At 45.7% G+C, this 21,708-nt stretch overlaps 1 protein-coding gene across 4 annotated transcripts in view; it reads right to left on the reverse strand.

The window, feature by feature from the left end:
* The window catches only part of MBTPS1 (membrane bound transcription factor peptidase, site 1), a 53,675-nt gene extending 32,567 nt beyond the window's left edge, over positions 1-21,108 (reverse strand). The window contains exons 1-9 of one of the 4 annotated variants that reach the window (XM_070500710.1): positions 20,143-21,108; positions 16,489-16,614; positions 8,547-8,979; positions 7,782-8,039; positions 4,725-4,928; positions 2,896-3,006; positions 2,318-2,427; positions 916-1,032; positions 313-380 (exon numbers count right to left, since the gene is read on the reverse strand). In XM_070500710.1, the coding sequence (XP_070356811.1) occupies positions 313-380; positions 916-1,032; positions 2,318-2,427; positions 2,896-3,006; positions 4,725-4,928; positions 7,782-8,039; positions 8,547-8,715 (1,037 nt within the window). In that variant the 5' untranslated portion in view covers positions 8,716-8,979; positions 16,489-16,614; positions 20,143-21,108. Of the gene's footprint in view, positions 1-312; positions 381-915; positions 1,033-2,317; positions 2,428-2,895; positions 3,007-4,724; positions 4,929-7,781; positions 8,040-8,546; positions 9,033-16,488; positions 16,615-20,142 lie in introns of all 4 variants that reach the window. The other 3 variants (XM_044760896.2, XM_014842180.3, XM_070500711.1) reach the window with 3 other exon arrangements.
* Positions 21,109-21,708: the final 600 nt, after the last annotated feature.

Consider the following 21,708-nt stretch of genomic DNA (forward strand, 5'->3'; position numbering starts at 1 on the left):
TTTCCTGATTGATTTTGGGGGAAAAAAAGTAGAATAAAAAACTTTAGGCCACTAAACTGCTATTTATAGCAAAGCAAAAAAAAAAAAAACAAACCAGAAACAATACTGGCCTTGTTGACAACTGCTGAAGAAAATGGTGAGAACAGGGGTTATTACAAAGTCTATTTTTTCTATGTTGAAAATTTTCACAATACAAAGTTTCAGGTAGATATAAACAGGTACAGATAGGTACAGAGACAGACAGAAAACAGTTTTTCAGTTATTTCAGGGCAAAAAAACACCTCTAAGGTCATCTCTGTTGGGGATACTTACCCATAAAGAGGCCCATCGTTGCCAATAGCAGAAACCATGATTACGTTGTTAGCCGTTAATTCCCACACCTATAAAATTAGCAAGCACTTATTTGTGAAAGTACACCACTTTTAATAACCAATATTAACTGTCCAAAAAGAGCCATAATTTCTAAAAATAGTCCTAAAAAAGGAGGGACCCTCTCAAAACGTAACACCAGCCCATTCCAGGCATGGCTATGTTTGTAACAGGTGTGTTTAGAGATCACAAGATCCAGGCCATAGGCCCAGGCAGCATAAAGCAGACAGCGTCCTTCCAGGCACGTTCACAATTAGTTTAGACTAAAACAAACGATTTCGACTCATTAAACTATGATTAACTTCACAATTATCAAAGAGAAGACAGGCTGTGTGTTTACATGAGAAGGAGTCAACAGGTCACCACGCACGACTTCCAACACAGGTCACTAAAGCTCACGTTGTTACCCACCTGTCCTAAAAAATCTGTCACCATGTGGGTGACAAGCCACCAGCACCCAGAGATGAAGCACTCAAAGCTGGGGTATGCGCAAGAGCAGGAGCTATGACCAATCACAACGTCATTCTGCGCAGGGACACAACCAACCTTGTCAACGAAAGGATGGTCCATGAAGTCGGGGCCGCCGATGCTGAGGTTCAGCACGTCGATCTTCTTTAAGATGGCATAGTTGAAGGCGTCCAGGAACCAGGATGTGTAGGATACCTAGTTAATTTTAAACAGTCCTTTAGGTGTTTCAGTAAGAGTCTTGACGTGCTACAGCAGAGTTTTAGTTTTAAGGGTAAAGAACAGACTCTTAGCAGCGTGAAGTAGTAACTTAAATTTCAGCAATAAATCCAAGAATAAATAATGCTCTGAAACGTGAACTACTTCACTCAGAAATGCTAAGTCCTTGGATCTGGGTTCTGAGGGGGCCTGTCTCCCTGGTCTAACGGTCAGCTCCTCACCTTAAAGGCGACCTCCCGAGGAGACATTCCCAACTTCTAGCTGCCCCTCTTGTAAAAGGATTTATCAAAGTAAGACACTTCTACTAAGTTAAATGTTTCTAAATACTTTAATGTATTTGTCTGATCTTTTTTTATTCCTAAATAGACTGAAGGATAAGTGGCATCAATAAAAGTGATTTCACGCAATTATTTTTCTGATGTTCAATTCCTCCTAGTTTCCTTACAGAAGTTCAATTACTTGTGTATCACCATTTAGGTGTTTTTATAAAATACAAAATTAAATGTACAGTGGAAATAGAATCAGTGTAATGATTAAGAATTATGTTTTTTAAAGGCCTTTAAAAATAAGACTACATATTTATATTTGCTTAAATATGCAAAAGAAATTCTAGGAAGAGGGGTACAAGAAAATAAGGAACTCTCACATGGGACGTGGGGCAGTGAGGTAAGTATCCGCTGGATGGGGACAGTACCTTGTGCTGCCTTTTGATATTTCTGAACTAAGAATTCCCTACACAAAAATTAAATTTTAAAGATAAATAAATACTAGGACCCTCTCCCCTTTCTAGAAACAGTTTCCAAATGAAGAGGAAAGGAACAAGGTTGTACACCCACATTACCCAACACAATGCTGGGTGCTCGGCTACAGAGGCGACCCTCAAGGTGGACACAGGCCAGCAGGGGTGGCAAACCCTCAAACATGACTCTCGCAGGTCGGAAGTACAAGAAATGTGTCTGAGACATGGGGGCACAGCAGCCCTAGGCAAGCCCGAAGGAGAGGAATAAACTGGGGGTCAAGGAATCCCTGAGCGCAGTGCCTCAGAGCGGGGTCTTCGGGATTCAAGAGAGGCCAATGAAGGGGGTGGTGGGAGAAGCGCAAAGCCACCCAGAAGGACAGTGGAGAGACAGCAGGGCACAGGGGATGCCAGCAGCAGCTCAGCATCACGGACGTGTGCTGCTTTTAAACCAGTATTTTCTAGAGATTTTACTTTCTATACTTTAATATCAATTCTTTAAGCTTCAGGGGTCCTCAAAACACCTACCTGGTTGTTGGTAAAGACCCTGAAAATATGAAGTTCCGCATCTGGAGCAAATCCTTGGCATTCCCTCATGCTGGCTATCACACCTGCCACAAAGGTGCCGTGGCCCAGCCCTGTTGCCCATAAGGAAAAAAAGTCATAAAACAGCCAATAATGTGCCAAGACACAAGGGCTGAAATCACCAATTCAAACAGACGCATTCTCCAGTCCTAGACACAGGGCCTCTGTTGCCTCTCTACTGTCTTCCACTCAGAGCCCACACTGCACCTACCTGCCCGCTTCTGGGTCCAGCCACTCCCACTCTCTCCCAAATAGGGAGATGCTCCTGCACCAGGCATCCCCCTCTCTTTCCTCAAACTCTACTTCCTGACATCCTCTGAGATATTTAGAAAAGTTTCTGCCAAAAGGTACAACAGCAACTTGGGTTTGTCTAAGTAACTGCTGTACACGGACAGTTTAACCATTATCATGTGGAAAAATATACTCTTAACTGATGAAACAGAGGACAGGAGTGACGTACAAAGCCTCTATGTGACCAGAAAACGCGTCACTGGTATTCCCTATGCTATACTGCCACCTACCGTCGTCCAGCGTTCGCTCGTTGGTCCAGTTGGTTCTCTCCTTCACATTTTTGAAGTGAGGATGCTTCTCGCTCAGCCCAGTGTCAAAAACAGCAACCCTCACGTTAGCACCTTATTCCAAAAAGCAAGCATGCACAATCACGTTTGGAGAAATCATCTTTTTGAATTTTTGTCTATAAAATACATCCCTCCTTGGGATCTACAGAGAACAATATGTCATCGAGGGCCAAAGCCGGCCCAGAGTGCACAAGCTAGGGCAGATGCCCCAGGGGCCCTGGCTGAGCCGAGACTAACAAAAGGGGACAGCTGGGGAAACGCCATCCTCTGCTGCTAAACAAGACTTGAGGGTAAACAGAAAATCTCTTTGGACCCCCCACCTGTCACCAAAGCTTGAGGATGGAACCACCCCTCTCCATGCCTCCACCTATGACTGGTTCCCCCTTCTGGTAATTGCCTCCAGGTCTCCACCCCCGCATCTCCTTAGAGAGGCCCTAAAGGGCAAAGGGCACCCACAAAGCACACCCCTACAGGAGACGGGGAAACTACTCCCTTTCCTGACAAGTGTGGTGACACACTCAATGCTGCTCATCAGAGACAAGACACTGCAGAGAGCAGCTGTCAACAACACGCAGGGCTAATCACATTGTAAGGAAAACCACTATGTTACGCACTTTGCTATAATAACAAGTCTACTTCAGATGCTGGCCAAAAGCCATGTGTACCAATGTGAAATAGGACTGATGCTGTCGGGTCAAGAAATTCTAGAAAACAGGTGGAAAAGATACAAGTACCTGTACTATCTAACAGCTAACAGATGTAGTGAGGGTAGTGTCTTCCTGGTGTGAGAACTGCATTTATGTATCAATATCATGTTAAATAATCAATTACAATGAGATAATCAACAGAAAGTTTTCCTTACTTTTTAAAAATGCACACACAAAATTAGAAACCATTTGGTTTGGGGGGAATAAACCAGCTTTTCTGACGATTAGAGAGTTTCTGCTTTGTAAAGGAGTTTTCACCCTAAAAAGATAAAACTGAGAGGAGACGATCATTTTCATAAAATGCCAGTCGCCCAGGTGTTAAAAGCTTCAGTACCTCAGGCATTCTGATGGGCAGGAGGCTGAGCGATCAGAGGAGGAGAAAGGTCTCTGAGTCCAGGAGGTAACAGGTAAAGGACCTGGACAAAGCGGGAGGGCCTGGGGCCAGGGAAACAGGCGTACATTTAAAACTCAGGATCTAAACCTTCATAGGAGTTAAAACAGGGACGTGGTGCCATGATGAATCAGTAAGGAGAAAAGTCCTAGTGGTCTTGAGTTTTATTTCATGGAATATGGTCATTAATATTGTTTCCTATTCTGAAACAAATGATCAACAAGTACAATCGTCCAGACTTAGCCATTCTGCACACAGGGCACCACACTGGAGTGATAAACTCACTTTCATGAAATTGCCTAAATCAAGGACACTATCTTTGAATTTGATCTCTTTCCCTGAGAAATTACAGAACTCTGCTGGACCGCCAGTGGGCAGTGCTGTGTTTGATCACATACGTGTCACAGGAGAAAAATGCTCCACAATCCACCCTTTCTAACCTTGGAAATGGTACAGAAAAACAAGACACAAAAAGCAAACAGGATTAAACACTTAGAAAAGCCACAGAAACAGATACCCAGCACAACAGGAGTCAAAGACGAGGGGCAGCTGTGTCCCGCCCAACAAATACTGAGGAGGACAGGTGCACGAGGCCACACGGCTTCAGCACCAGGCACTGGAGAGGGAGGACTCCCGGACAGCAGGCCCTCCGCGGCTCCGGTCACAGTGCACACCTGTGTATCCCATCTGCCATAGCACGTCCGCCTGCAGCGTCTGGGCGACCTGGCGCGGGATGGCTCTCAGCAACCGTCTGCTCGAGTGTCTTCCTGTAGCGTGCCAGAACCCAGAGCCCAGGGAAAGGCTGGCTCTCCGCAGGGGACGGGACGACTGCCACTTCTGACTCCATCGGGTTTCATTACAGGGCACGACGGGGTCAGCTAGAGCCAAGGAAGAGAAAGATGAGGAAAGGAGAAATGCTGAAAGGACACGACGGACACGACACCTGTCGGGGACAACAATCATTCCGGACAGAGCAATGACTACCTTCCGAAATCCTGTCTGAAGGAAGGTGGGATTCTCTCTCTTTGCTACAAGGACAGTCTCAGTGCAGTTCTATTTCTAGGATATTATTTAGCCATCATATTAATCCCAAATGGTTTTTTACCCGGAATTTTCTAACCAATGTAAGGCAGAGAGAGACTGATAAAATAACCATTTTTAAATTGTGATACTAATATTGAAGAAATGTCTGGTTTTTCATCAGCAACTTGTTCTCACTTAACCAGAAGAGGAGAAAAAGTGGAAGAAAATGGCTACTCACCCAATGTGAAGTTTTACAGCACTAGATTTCCGGGACAGGAAAAAGCCACGTTCTCCCATGACACCTACCTCTGGCCAAACATCAAGAGGACCTTTTTCCAACTGCACATTGCTCACTATGCTCCACTCCACAGGCTTATCTACTAGAACGTCTCCTTTCAACAAGCAAAAAACCACCCAGGTCCAGGGGGATTTCTGAGGGGGATGTGACTAGGAGGCATCTTGATTTTGTTAGTGGGTACCTGACTCTACACTTTTATCAAAACTTGCCAAACTGCACACTAAAAAGCATACATTTTGCTAATCATAACTCCCTTACTTTTTTTAAAATGAAAAAAAAAGCAAAAGAAATACCACAAGAGTTGTCCCTTTACTTTTCAAAGCCCATACTATGACAAAGAAACATCGTATTGCAAATCACTTTTCAGAGCAAATCTGTAATACTATTTAAGTTCTGTTTCTACAGCAAGTCAGAATCATTTTTCTTCCAGTCTTACCAGGCTACACCCATGAAAGTCCAGAGACCTGGAGAAATATACAGTCATGTCAATTTTAGTCAGTAATTATTTACACGGTCCAACGGAAATTATTCTGCACTGAACTTCCCATGTTGATTCTGTTCCTTTAAGTCAACAGCATGGGACAATACTGGAGGTACTAATTGAAGAACAGTATTTAGAACAAGGGAGGGGACTGTCCTGCTTTACCTTGAGCAGACCAGACTACACCCCAAGTACTGAAGCCAGTTCTGGCTTCACTCTTAAGAGCAATTAAGAAAAACTGGAGAGTACTCAAAGGAAGGCAATTAACATGGTGGGGACGTGAACCACGTCATATGAGTAACTGCTGAAGGAACTGAAGATCTTTACTATCCTGGAGAGAAGACACTGTCAAGGAGACACCATGGATCTCTTCAAAATAAACCTGTAAGTATTGTCTTGTGGAAAACAGGTTAGCTCTGTCTCACAGCCACGGGACAGAGCCAGGGATGGGGTCCAGAGGGGGACAGGTTTCAGCCCCAAATAACGCTGGTTCTAACAAGAGAACCATAATTAACATTTAGTGTCTACTTACAGCATCCTAAAAGCTCTGCTAAGCTCTCTCCACATGCACGGTCTCATTTTATCTCCCAAGGAACCACAGACGTAGGCAGCACTAGCTCCGTTTTCGGATGAGAATAGTTGCTCACCACAAGGTCAGGGGTGATGACGAGAGAGGCTGGGCCCGTCAGGTGGCAAACTATTTCCTTCTGGTGTGTCAAGCACAGCACTTGACAGCCACAGTGCAGGGCACAGCACAGGAAGGAACCCCAACCTTGAGATTTTGATTCCCGTGCTAAAATTAGGCATTTCTGTGTTTCCTAATATATTCTAGAGCTCTTTAAGATAAAAAAAGAAGGCACAATGGATAATATTTGGCTAATTGTACACGGTTTGATTTATCTTCCTGATTGTTTTGAGATAACTGCTTTGTGAAGAGAACAGCACTACAAAACATCTGGCCTAGCAGAGAGGGCTCTGAAGAAGTCCGACACCTGAACTGCAGAGCTGACTCGAGAACTGGCTCGTCACATATGCAAATTTGGTAGCCTTTCCGCCTGTGTCTTTTTTTAAACCTCGGAGGTTCTCAGGCCTAATATACCACCAAGGAAGAAAAGCCAAATTGTATTTCTTTTTCCTTCTAATGAAAGAAATGATAGTAAATAATAATAGAATTAGCAATTTGTAACCCTAGTTTATGACAAATAGGAAAAAAACCTTACCCTTGGTAATACATGTGCTTTGGAAAATACTATGTAATAAATATGCAATTTATTATTTGAAGATAAACCCAATCTTGAAAAGCCCAAGTTGTAAATAAATAGGAAATAAGCCTTCAAGCTGAAAAGGAAACAATCAAATTCTTTCCATCCTCACACTTGCACAGCTTATGACTTAGATAAGCCCAGCTAAGGCAGGACTGTGCATAGTCAAAAGGCTCTGAGAAAAACAAAAGGAAACCCAAGGAAAAGGCATTTTGCAAGATGCCACAAAAAATAAAAACACACTGACAGAAGCAAAATGCAAGTGAAGAGGAGACTCAAGCCACTGTCTCTCACTTGAGAGCGTGCGGGGTGCCCGCGTCCAAGTCTGAGGACACTGAGACCTCCACCTGGATGCAAATCACTCCCAACAGAAACAAAGATCATCATCACCTTCCACCGCAACTTGCAGATTTTTTCGTAACAGAATAGCAAGAAGCCTCTTTTTTGTTTTTCAAATTCCTGCCAAGAAAATGCTCACAACTGATGAAACTAGACGAAGGGACACAGGTGTTCACTGTACTATTTTTCAACTGTTCTGCCAGTGTGAAATTTTCCCAAATAAAGTTGGGGGCAGGGGGAGAGGGGTGGAGCACATCACGTGTGGTTGCATGCACTCTCTGAGTCCCAGAGAGAAACTGAGGGAAGGCGGCTGGGTCACGGTACTCACACTCAGCGTACTTGAGGGAGCGGAAGACTCTCCGCTGGGGGGTCACCCGCTTGATGTTGGGATGGCCTTCGAGTGTCAGCAGCCCCGCTTTCTGGTTTTCTTTTATCTGAATCACCTCAAAGTCACTAGGGTAGTCACTGGATGGATTGTTTCGAGGAATAATTCTCCAATTGTCTATTTCACTACTCTTCAGGGCACTTGAAATAAACGAATTTCTAGCTTTGGCTGTAAAGTATCCATTGAAAGCCACGATATATTCTGAAATCAGCAACCACAAATAAAAATAAGAATTTACGTACATATATTAAAACATAAGATTATATCTAATCTAAAATTTCTGCAGTAAAATAAAACTAATACATCATAAAACCCACAGTAGAAATAGTAAACAAAACAGACTGGTTTAAACGCCCTGGACAGCAGTTTCCAGAGTTCTGAGTTAAAATGATCTGTATAAACCACCCCAGATCACAGAATACACCACTCAAAATCAGACAGCTGTGCTATTTTTTAAAAGGCAAGCATTAACAGAAGTTTGAACGTATGGCAAAGAAATGAATGTAAGTTTTTCAAATAGGAAAAAGGAATTCAGAGAAGTGAAGGCTGTTTTATTTTACTCAAAACAAGAACAAAATCTGGAGTGAATTATCTAAGACCATCTGCTTAGGTCCTCACATCCGGGCACCTGAACGTCAGAACAGAACCCTCCAGCAGCACCTCCAGACGGCCCACCCTCACCAGCTCCAAGGGCCTCTGCATGCTTACCGTATTCCACAACCGTCGAGGAGAATTCCACCTTCAGAGTCAGGTGGGAACAGCCAGGGCACGGGGCCTTTTCAAAAGATTTCTTTTCCAGTCTGTCACCCAGATGTTTCTTCCCACACAGCAAAACCACCAGCAGAAGCAGCCAGATGTTGACAAGCTTCATGGTCATAAGTGAGTATGATCATAAAAATCACATAAATTCAAAGTGCACTTTTTTCTTCCTTGATTACGAGTTAATTTTTGTTTCGGCTAAAAGCGGAAACATTACTGACCAGCCGTTTTACAGTCTTGTCCAACGTAAATAAAAGTTAAATTTCATGGCCTTCTGTGGTTTGGCCTGAAAAGAGGCTTTCATTTCTTTCTTCGTTTCTTCTCCATCTTGGCCATCAGGCTTCCCTCACTCCGGCCCAGACCACCGAGTCCTCCGCTCCATCTGCACCACAGAAGCAAAGTCCAGCGGGATGAGCGATCACTCTGGGAGCCAATCTACAAAACACAGCGAGCACACGCGGCCATTAGCAGCACACCCAGCCAGGGAGGATGCAGCTACAGGTGCAATTTAGATAAGAGGGTCAAAAGATAGCCCAGTTAGGAGCAAAGCGGACGCATGACGCACACACGACATTTTATTACTTCATTTGATTTAGTTACTCCTCACCTCTTTCAGGGGAAAAAAAAAGTTTTAAGGGAGCTTCAAAAATAAGAAAGGATAAAGTAAAGGAGAAAAACGGAGAAAACTGAGGAGAACATCACCAGGAATATTAAGCACATTGGCCCTGCACGTCCGAGCACCAAGTACCAGAGCCCTTTGCTATGATCCTTTACTTGGCTTGCATTTCAGATTCTGCATTTTCCTATCGTTTGCAACTCAACTCCAGGGCATTTCCCCAATTAACACTTTAATTCCCCATAAATTTCACCAAATTTTCAGGCAAAAGCTTTTTTACCTCCTTACTTTCTGCTGTAAAGTTAATACCCAAGAACAAATTAATTTCTATACAAGTCATGTACTTAACACCTTAAGAGACACTGTGCTTTAAAATTACTCAGACTACACCTTTTCAGATTTTTAAATATTTTCTGCCAATTCTATGAAAGGAGTACAGAAGGGTATTTACTGGCATTAAATTCATTTTACCTGCAGCCTCGACTTAAAAACATTTAACCTGCTAACTATGCTATAAAGTCAGATTCTCTCTTTCCTGGAAGCAACATGAAGGGACAGTCCGTGAGGGAAGCCGTTGCCAAAGAAACATGCTCTCTGAATGGGGGGAAAAACAATCATTCTCCACAATGAAAAAGAGAGCAGCAGCAAAAACTCTGCTGGCTGCAGCATGCCCAGAAAAATCAGTCGCATAGATCACACCAGAAGCAAACAATGCAGCAATGCTGGCCGTGCACTGCTGCTTGTCTCTAAGAAGACAACACCAGGAACCGCTGCCTTAGAGCGACAAGCAGTTTGTGGCTTCGAGAACTATTCATAGGTGCTTCGACAACCAGAAAAACAGACGAGGTAAAGTAAGGTGGCAGAGCGTCTAAAGAATGTTTAGAAGTTTAATACTTAGAATTTCACTGCTGTCATAACACACAAGCCTGAAAAGCGGGGCTCTCTCTGGAGCTGGAAACTAAGGTTGGGGGAATGGAGCTCATCAGACAGAAATGAAATTTTACAAGTTATTTTCATATCAACAGGAAGAACAACAATGAGAATGCCAACCACAAGAACAAAGAAATTAAATTAAAAGCGAAGGCCAGACGACAAAGACCAAAGGAAAGCAACAGGGACACCAAAGCCCCTCCAACCTATTTGACAGAGATCCGTTTGGGAGTGAGCCCCAGTTTTTTTGTTTATATGTGGCACTTGCAGCCATGGGGTATCACAGAATATAATTAGACTAGGCGCAGACCTCACTAAATGACAGTATTACTGGTCCAAGAAGATAAAGCTAATCACTGGTGATAAGACTCCTGTTATAGGAAAGGAACTTACAGTTAAAAGATTTAAACGGGTCTCTCAATTACAGCAAGTTTTTAAAAAAATTAAAAAAAATCTCTTAAAACTGTTCTACCTCAAGCTAAAGAATCTATGACATATTTGGACTATTTATAACACAAACATCAGTGAGTAATGAGCAAATCTTAGACCCAACAGAGTTAGATCAACTGTAATTAAACCTGTTCCAAAATAATTCACATACAGGTAAGGACAGTGAACTTATCATGCAGCCTATATGGAAGAAATGGCTGATGGTCTCTTAAAACTGAGCGGGGAGCCTGACTTTAAAAGAGAGGGGCCAGGGGGCTGGCCCCGTGGCCGAGTGGTTAAGTTCGCGCGCTCCGCTGCAGGCGGCCCAGTGTTTCGTTGGTTCGAATCCTGGGTGCGGACATGACACTGCTCATCAGACCACGCTGAGGCAGCGTCCCACATGCCACAACTAGAAGAACCCACAATGAAGAATACACAACTATGTACCGGGGGGCTTTGGGGAGAAAAAGGAAAAAATAAAATCTTTAAAAAAAAAAAAAAAAAAAAAAAGAGAGGGGCCAGCCCGGTGGCGCAGTGGTTAAGTGCGCACGTTCCACTTCGGTGGGACCAAGTTTGGATCCCAGATGTGGACATGGCACCGCTTGGCAAGCCATGCTGTGGTAGGCGTCCCACATATAAAGCAGAGGAAGATGGGCATGGATGTTAGCTTAGGGCTAGTCTTCCTCAAAAAAACAAACAAAAAAAAGAGAAATGCAAAGACAAAGTTAGGAGGGTTTTAAATTTTAAAGTGCCGAAGGTAATCAGTTCTCCCCCAAATAGAAAAATAAAACTTTTTAGGTTTCTGGAAAATAGGACCCTACAATATCCTAAGCATTCTCCCTTGGTTCACTCATTAAATCACACAAGTTTACAGGCTGCTGACCAAGCTCGAGACAGCAGCAGGCGCTGCAGGCGACACGTGGACTGTTGGTAAGTGAGGGACACAGCCCTCCCGGTGGGATCCAGCAGAGCAGCCAGCTGTAAATGCCGGACGCTAAACACAGCCCTGGAGACGACACTTCCCAGGGAGAGGCACACACACTGCCAGGGACGCCGCACAGAGGGTCCTTCCTGCGCTGTGATGAGGTGGGTGGCAGCAGGCTCTGGCGGAATCTGAGCTGGTAGGGCTGGAAGTACGGAAACAAGGAGGGAGAAGTGGGGCACTCTGAGCAGAGCTGCACCACGCAGGAGGAAAACACAAGGGACATACGCAGGATCAGCAAGTCATCCGTATGGGCAGGGAGGCAACGAGATCCAGTGTGGAGAGGCTAGCAGACGGCGGCGGGCAGGGCCCCCAGCAGGTATCAAGTCTGAGCAGAACATCCAGCAAACAGGTGGAAAGAGACTCTGCGTCCAATGGGAGTGAAGTGCACAGAGAGAAAACAGAGGCAGGCGGGACTGCTGAGCAGTCCAACTCATGAACTGAGCCACTCCGAAGAGCCAGGCACTGTGCCACGTGGTAGGAACAGAGCAGTGAACCAAATACAACAGCAATCTCTGACCTCATGGAGCTGACCTTCCAGTGTGGGGAGACAGGTAATACAAAAGGTAAGCAAAACATACAGTATTTAGCTAGGGATAAATACTATATTTTGAAAGCAGAAAAAAAAAAGAGAAGGGGAATATGACAGGTGAACGGAAGGGTTGAATTTTTAGACGGAGTGCTGCAGAAACCCCTGAGAAGGAGCCCTGAGAAGGGCTTGCCAAGCCCTGTGGGAAGAGTATCAGAGGCAATGGGAAAGCAAGTGCAAAAGCCCTGAGGCACAGGGCATGCTTGGCCGGGTAAGGCAGGGGCCAGTGTGGTTGGAGCAGAGGAAGGAAGGGGAAGTAGGAGATGAGAGGAGAGAGGGAACTGAGGGGCAGACCAGCGAGGGCGTTGTAGGTCAGAGAAAGGACCTCAGCTCTCTGTGAATGGGAAGGGAAAGCAAGGTCCAAGCGGAGATGCAACCCAAGCTGGCCTGCATGTTAACTGGCTCGCTCTGGCTTCCGTGTGGAGGGGGACACAGGAGGAAGCGGAGGACCAACCAGAAGGCCTCTGTAAAGATGGTGGCTTAGGCTAGGGTAGGGCAGGAGAGGTGATGAAGACGGTTGTGTTACAGATGTGAAGGCAGAGGCTACAGAATCTGCTGACAACCAGACGTGGGAGTGCGTGCAAGTGAGGAGCCAAAGACAACTCCAAGACCTCTTGCCCAAACACTGATGGTGTCTGGCCATGAGATGGAGAAGGCTGCAGGAAAAGCTGGTTTGGGGAACACTACTAGCAGGAACCAAATTCTGAACATGTGAAACTTAGGGTAAGCATTAGAGTTGGGAGGGCATGGTCAGGGCAGAAGGGAACAGGGAGATCCAAAAATCCCCAAAATCAGTGAAAAAGAATTTTCAAAATGAAAGGTGGTCGACTGAAAGAGACCACTGGTTTCATAATTAAAAGGTCATCGACTCCTTCCAAAAAAGGGCCAGGCTGGTGAATGCCAGCCTGCTCCAGTCTCCAAACCCACCAGTGGCTGGAAGGAAGAGACTCAAGGAGAAAAATCCCATGGGGACAAATGATAAGGCTGGATATGAGAGGGATAAGGAGACACCTCCCTGTTTTGTCTAGATCTGGCTGACCCGCTTATGTTCTTTAAAAGTGAACTAAAGTCTGGGTTCTAAGAAGACACTCTTTTCAAAGACCCACAGCTCGTAAAAAATCATGACAATGGATACTGAGGTTTCTATGGTTTCCCAAGCCCAAAATAAGACTTCAAAATACAAATTTGCTTTGAGGAAAACAAAAATGTCACCGGGGGTGGAGTAGGGCAGCTAGAGGCTACTGAGGGTTGGCATGGGCACAGGGGTCACAAGACCAGCCACTTAATACAGACCTCTGTGCCCCTGCCTGTTTTGAACACGGCCAGTCCCCAGTGACTCCTCTCCTGGGTCTTTAAAGCCCAGCCTGCACCCTCCCTTGTCCAAATATCTACTCACCTGTGTGGAGGGTGGAGCCTTCCCGCTCTCACTATGTAGTGCAAACCTGGAGAGCACTTCCTCCAAGACGGGCTCACCATGCAGTGGCAAGCAGGTAAGCAGTGACAAGTATAAGATAAACAGAGTAGGTAAACCGACACATACATATACACACAGGAAAAGGAAAACACTTTCTAAAGAGTTCTAACTTTTCCCTTTCTTCTTCCCTTTCTGACTAATTCAGCTGAGGACAAGAAGGTAGGCCATGGTGGGAGTCTCTCTGGCCCGGTGTGGGGTGACGGCGTCTGAGAGGGTGAGGAAGGTGTGTGGGGGAGAGGCACCTGGTGAGGGGTGACAGCCTGAGTGGGATGGTGGCAGTGACAAAGGGAAACTGATTTGATCAAATAAATATTTTATGGTTAACGGGAGGCAGCTTACTCACTGTCAGAGAAGGAAGTCATAACTATGAAAAGGGAAAACAATTCAATGAACCATGCAGGATCACGTTGAAATTGGAAATACTGGTGTGAACTTAAGGTTTTCAATATACAGATAGACAGATATAGAAGTAAATATATGCAAATGTGTGTGTGTACATACATACATGCCGACACACGTACATACATTTCCTAGGTCTGTCTACTGAGAGGACATGCTCCCAACAGAAGGGAGCCCACCTAGTGCCCAGAACTGGCCTCCCAAATATCCTTCTCCATGAAAAGAAACCAGGTTCCTTGGAGATAGAGACAGTTCCAGGCCGGGCTGGGCAAGAACAGATGAGTCTGGAATATCTTTCTGTGCCAGAAAGTGAAGAATAGCTCAAAGAATGATGGGGATGTGTCAAAGGGACACAGAGGCCAGCTTCAGACAATCTGAGCATCAAAATAATGAAAGTAGCACATCAGACAGCCCACTGAAAAAAAAGAGGAAAGCACGAGTCCACATTGAGATATATAAATAAAACAAAGTGAAAGTCTGAAGAAGAATGAGATATTTACACAGTCTCAGAATGCCTCCCAACAAAATCCTGATCTACAAAGGGAAAAGGGGTAACTTCACAGTGGAGCAGCTTCATCAGAAGTTAACCAGCAATGAGAACAGATCAGGTCCACTGAGCAAACGAGGACCTGGCATCACCTGTGGGGCTCCTGCCAGAGACGCACAACCTGAATCAGAGCGTGAGGGAACATCAGAACCCAAAGCCAGGGAAACTCTTCAAAACAACTGGCCTAGAATGTTCCTAAGTGGCTAGGTAGCAAAAGCCAAGGAATGGCTGACACAGCTCCAGAATGAAGGAGACTCAAGAGGCCCCTCAACTAGCTAACTGCAACTCAAGCCTGTGAACGGGCCCCCTCTGCTATAAGGACATTACTGCGACACCTGGCAAAACCTGAATGAGGCCCGCTTGTGCTTGGGCAGCAGTGGTGTATCGAGACTAATTTCCTGGTTTTGAAGGCTGTGCTGTGATTATGTAAGGACCTTACGTGCAGGAAATGCCCACTAAAGTATCTGGGGATAATGGGTTTCAGGTCTGCAACTAGCTTCAAATGATTCAGAGAAAAGGTTCTGTACTGTTCTTGGAACCTTTCTGGTAGGTTGAAATTGTTTTCAAAACACGCCAAAAAAAAAAAAAAAGTCCTATATTTAGTCTCAGTTGCTGGGAATGCACTGAGAAGGGTGGGAGTATTAAATTATAAAAAGAGTTGGTGGGGGTGCAATTATAAGCCTTTTATATTACACTCAGTCTGTGCTGACCACTGTGTGCATAAGTGACTACATACCAAGCCAAACAGACTCACACACATCAACTGTTACATGGAGCGACATCCTAACATCCTGACAGCCAGGAATGAGCTAGTCAAAGTGAAATTAAAAGGATTTCTCATTCTAAGGAATTGAGAGAACTCCTGAAAAGATTCATGGTAAAGTAAATTTCTGTTAAAATTGACCCCAGTGTTTCTATCATTTACATTACAAAAAATCAAGTAACATTGTGACAGACAAACACTGAGACATCCAGTGTAAACTCCAAACCATGCTTAAGAATTCAGACCAATGAGTACTCTCATATGTTGCTAGGGAATGTAAAAAAAAACCCTTATAACCTTTTAGAATGGTGATTTGCCAGTATGTATTAGAAACCTTAAATATGGATATAAAAAACTTTTGTTCTAATAAAACCAGTAATAACAACGAAAACTAACACTACTGAGCATTTATCACGTGGCAGGCGCTTTTCTACGGCAGGCACAGGCATTAACTCACTGAAGCCTCACAACAACCTATGACCACCCCATTTTCAGATGAGAAAACTGAGGCCCTGGGTAGCGCAGCACTGGCCTGGAGCCCCGGAGCCAGGGGGCAAGAAGCTGGGCTGGGAACTTGGGTGGTCTGGCTCACAGGCCGCACTCCTGAGAGGCAGGCGCCCCGCTTCTCTGAAATCCCCTGGAAATGCACTCCATGGAAGTGTGAATCTGAAAGTATACAATGACTGATGCCCCAGGATTATAACTGGGAAAAATCAGAGACCATCAAAAGGTGCAGTGGGGACCAGAGAAATAACTACGGTTCGTCCATACTACGGGCTGCAATGCAGCAATTTCAAATTATGTTCCTTTGGAAGGCCAAATAATGGTTCCCAAAAGATGTCCACATCCCATCCTTGGAATCTGTAAATGTTACTTTATATGGCCAAAGGGACTTTGCAGGTGTAATTAAACTAAGAATCTCGAGATGGGGAGAGCATCCTGGATTATCCAGGTGGGTCCAAGGTAATTACAAGAGTCCTCACAAGAGGGAGGCAGGCGTTGTGAGGGGGCAGTAGCAGATGTGATGGACGCAGGAGGCTGCAGTAAGCAGGGGAGGAGGTCAGGAGCCAAGGAGTGCAGCCACCTCAGGAAACTGAAAAAGGGAAGCAAACAGACTCCCCTCAGAACTTCCAGAAGGACGGACGCCCTGCCGACAGCTTACCTTCAGCCCAGGGAGGCCGACTCTGGACGACGCACCTCCAGAACCGTAAGTAAGCAATTCGTGTTGTTTTAAGCCATTAAGTTTGTAGAAATTTGTCACAGTAGCAATAGGAAACCAAAAGACTTCCTAAAGAATATGGAGAAATACTAATGAATGATTAAATAGTTCCTGTACAGTGTGATCCAAATTTTTATTTTGAAATATGTACCTATATGCACAGGAAAAAAAGACCATGAAAAGATATCTGCCAAGATGGGAATGATGGTTCCACCTTTCACTGGTATGATTACAGGTGCTTATTTTCTTCTTTCACCATTGACATTTTTACAAACAGCAAATGTTACACTTTTATAATTAGATAAAACAAATGTTAAATACTTTAGTAAACCTTTTAAAACAAATTTTATAGAAAAACTGTCTGGTAAGACAGTAGCACGAAGATTAAAAAATACGCTAAAAGATTTCATTTTATTTGTACCTGTAGAAGAGCTTAAAACAGATCTATTTCCTAGGAATTGTTTTCAAAAATCTGTCTGTGTCTAGCTTAAGGCTAAGCTTTTAGCCAGTTCACTGTGAACAGGCTTATCATCTGTAGTCTTACTTACTCACAGGCCTAGTTCAGGCTGTTACTGGATCCACTAAGTGGTCACTGGATTTAATTTCTATAAATTCTTTATGTAGAAGACCTGGTTATCTTTCCATACAAAGGTATGCCCTAAAAGATGCTATTTACCTAAGTATGGATTTTTCCATGAGTAAGTATAATTATGCCTCTAATACAAGGTAGTATTTGATATCAAATACTAAACGGAAAATAAACAGTTCAAATAATATATGCCAGGAATAAGATTTAATGAGATGTACGCGCAAAAGGGAGACAAAGTAAAGAAAATGTATTACTTGGACAAGCAACTGGTCTAGCAGACAGCTAACATTCCCTGCAGCTCAGATTCTTTCACTTTGCATTAGAAGAGCGTCACTGAGACGACAACTCTGGGTATAGCTAAAGGACACCTGAAATTATTTCTCTGCAAATAAAGAACACAATTCAGGCGTATCTGTATCACCCGAAAGTCATCTAATTACGCTGATACGCCTTGATTTTTAATGAACCCGTACTGAAATGGCTCCAGAGAAAATTGAATTGTGTTTAGGCCATGAAAGGGTACCATTTGGTTCAATTACAATTTGGCTGTAAAATACCACTTTCGTAACTAATTGCATACTTGGCTGTATCACCATTGTTTAACAGGCTAACATTTCAGCAATGCCAGATCACACTTCTTAAAGGTGTATTCTTAAGCCTGACTGAACCATTCCTTCTGGCACATTCTGTCCATTAGTAGGCTGGGGGGGGGGGGGGGTTGCAGAACGGGGACACACAAGTAATTCAGCCCAAAGAGTCACCAGTGCCCGAGTTGAGAAATCTTGGTCTACACAGTCTTTATTGCCTATTCTTTCAGATACGCTGCTTCCGCCGCCTCATCTCTTTATCCTTCAGTCAGCTGGTCCTGGCTAGCCACAGATGAGGCACCTGCAGACTTAGCACTTAGCTCATTTTAAACGCATTTTCTTAAGCAAAAGACACTAACAAGATTAATAAATCCAATTAACAGATTTCTGCAGCATGTCAAAACTGACTAGGCCACAGGGAAGGGGAAATTAACTTGTCTCTTTTTTTACCATCTCCTTAACCCGTCTCAGGCAAAACACTGAAAGAGACCAAGGTCCTCTACCGAACAGCAAGTACAAGGTCCACCCTCCCCTTCTTCATTTTTCAAGTCACCAAGTGTTGGAGTACTCAAGTTTTCCCAATAAAACATATCTCAACTCTCTCCTGGTTCAAAGAGACAGCTGCCAATCTCCCCCTAAAACTCCACTTAAAACACTAATGGGAGCCACGTGCACTTTCCCGGAGCCTTCAGCCTTCCTAGCTCGTTACCCTAACTATCTGTGGCATGTACTACGGCTGCCACACAAACACAAGAGGCAGCTGGCAGGGCAGGAACTACTTACCGCCAGAATCAAAGAAAATGGAGTCAAAGACACGTGAATTTAAAGAGAAGGCTAAAAACCTCTGGACCAGAAGAGATCCCACTTGATCCCATGGGACCCTGGGTGCTTCAAAGGCTCCACAAGCACCAAATTAGAATTTCTCTTTTTTCACCGACACGACCAACTCTTGATTATAAGGGATGCTGGAGGAGGAGAAAGGAGAGACCCAATGGGCAAGAGGCCCACTCAGGCCACCCCCACCACCTCCTCCCATAAAGGGCTCTGGCCGTCCCTGAGGCGCATGGAAACAAAATCTTATTTGCAAAAGTGTTCTGCATGAATGGATAAACAAAGTATGTTACATCCACACAAGAGATTACTACTGGACCGTAAAAAGGAACAAAGTATTGACACATGCTACAACATGGATGACCCTTAATGCTGAATAAAAGCCAGACACAGAGCCCCACACATGATGCCACCTGAATATATGAAATATTCAGAAATTACAAATCTAAGGAGACAGCAGACAGAGGTTGCCTGGGGCTGGGTTATAAATGAGTAGTGATGACTGCAAATGGGCACCAGAGATCTTTCTCGGGTGACAGAAATGTTCTAAAAGTGGGTGTGGTGATGATTGCACAACTCTAAATTTACAAAAAAAACCCCAAAAACCACTGAATAAGTACACTTAAAACAGGTGAATTTTATGGTATGTAAATTTCACCTTAAAGCTCTTACAAAAAAACAAAATGAGCGCCGCAGATAAAGCAGCTGGGAAGAGCCACTATTCTCCAAGCCCCTTGTTTTTACCCATACGCAAACGCACCTTGAAGTCAGAGCACAATTTACTAGCAGAGTTAAGACTAAAGGGCCAGAGGAAACGACATTCGCCAGAGTTCAACTCTGAGATCTTATGCCACTCACTTGGAAGTGTCGTTCAGAATCTGAATGTCGATATTTAACTTCATCTGTGGACACATAAGCCAAGATTCTCGGGGGCTCTGACCCAAAACATCTTATTTTGGTAAACATCTTATTAAAAATGATGCTGATGCTCTGTAACAGTCTTAGGGGGTCACGACCATCACTGGGCGAGCCAAGGTCTGAAGATGCTACGGGTCTGAAGGGTTCTCTGGATCGGAGGGCAAACCGGAGCCTCGGGGGCCCGAGCGGCCGCCGAGCTTCTCGCACCGCACTCCTGGCACCCGCGGGGCGGCGTGTGCAGCCTGAGACACGGGAAAGAGCCCAGGTCGTTCAAACCCGGGCGCCGGCACCCTCTGGGAGCAGACCCGGAGGGACCGGGACGTTCGCAGGCCGAGGGCCGGAGACAGGCACACCGTTTCACTGCGTTAAAGTTTATTTCACATAAAGAAAATGATGAAATCGGGCACGCCACCAAGCGAGGCAGACACGCAGACAGGGCCCAGCAGGGCCCCAGCCGCAGCCCGGGGGCTCCGGGGAGCGGAGGGGACGGCGCGCTTCCCGCGAGCATGCACGGCCCGCCCCCCGGCCGCTGCGGAGTGGGGGGCGCAGGGAGGCCCCGGCCGCCCGCGCAGACGCCCGCCCTCGGGGCGCCGGGCGCCGCGGGCACACCCGAGCGCGCGGCCGCGCAGGTGGGACGGGCGGCGGTTCCGGGGAACGGGCCGCCTGACGTACCTGCGGCCGCCTCAAGCTCGGGTCCGCCGGGCCCGGGATAACGGCGCCTCCGCAGCGAACACGCCTCGGCTCTCCATTCGGGGCTGTTTACTCCCAACTCTCGCGAGACGACGCGATCGGGGCGGGGACAAAGACGGTTGGGAGCGCTGGCCCCGCCGGTCGTGCGTGCCCTGCGTGTGGCCTGCGTGCGCGCTCGGGACGCCGAGCGCCGTCTGTCCCGGGCCAAGAGAACGGACAAAGGTCTCGCGACCTTTGCGGCCTGGGGCGGGACGGGAGGCGGAGGGGCGTGGCCAGCTTGCTCGGACCCGGTGGGAGTCGGCGGAATGGGTTGTTGGGACGGCCCAGCGTGGGATGCGCTGGGCTTTGGGGCCAGGAGCTCGGAGAACGGGCACGGGCCCGAAGGCGGCCGCGCCAAGCCGGGTCCGAGGGAGGACGACCGCGGCGGAACGGCCCTCCGCCTAGTATTTGCATTTGCCATGAACGCCTGGAGCAGCGATCTCCTCCTGGGCCTTTAGGTGTCCTGGTCCAGAGCCAGGCTCGGGCGACACCCCTAGCACCCACTCTGCAAACCTCGACCCATCTGACCGACGCGGCAGCCGAGACGCTCAGGCCTGAGAATGCGAATCCTCGCCCGTCTGACTCCCACCCTGGCAGGCGAATCCCCTGCTCCGAATCCTGCCCGCTCCACTCCTAACCCCTCTCGGCCTGCTGGCCTGGACCACTGATGCCATCGTGGTTACTCTTTCTGAAGAAACAAGGATCGATGTGTTAAACTCTGAAAAGTTTGCCTCCCAAAAAATGTCTGCCTGATTTAGATCCTAGGATCACGCGCCGTTATCTAAATGTTGAATCTGGCCCAGACTTGGCATTGGGCACAACTGGGAGACTGAAAGCATGTTCTAGGTAATGCTAATAAAAAATGATGTGCTATCCGGTCAGATAAAACTGCTTATATCTTATTTGAACTTTCCGCAGCACCATGATAATGCTGAATGGCATCAATGTGACAAGAAATCACAGCACCACTTCTTCCCTTTAACATTATTTATCCAAACCAATAATATAGTGGATAAATACAGAATCTCCTACTAGCTTTGTGATCCAGGGCAAGTTGCTCTTTGTATTTCAAAGCTCTTTGTATTTCACCTTCTTCATCCAAAAAAGAGATATTAATACTTGCCTCATAGGATGAGGGTTAAATGAAACATACACATTCAGGGCTTGACTCACACATGTTCAATAAATGGTGGTGGTTCTATCTAGACCAACCCACACCCGATTAAGTCCTTCCCCCATTCTGAGATTACATCAGTCTTAGGAACTTTGAGAGAATTCTTGACTTGCATTTCTAAATCCTCAAAGTTAGGCACTCCCTGCTGCCACCATGTAATGCACTTGATCTTTAACTGTATTGTTGGAATTTGCAGTAAATTGGTCTTGGCCAGGGTTCTTTTAACAGCCCTTTAAGTCCCTATGCCATTGAATACACACAGCCCAACTGTCAGGAACTGGGGAAGGCTAGTGAACTGCAAACCTCCACGTCACATAATAGTGCAGTTCCAAAGG

This window comes from Equus asinus, chromosome 28, assembly GCF_041296235.1.
Source record: "Equus asinus isolate D_3611 breed Donkey chromosome 28, EquAss-T2T_v2, whole genome shotgun sequence".
Lineage (NCBI taxonomy): Eukaryota > Metazoa > Chordata > Mammalia > Perissodactyla > Equidae > Equus > Equus asinus.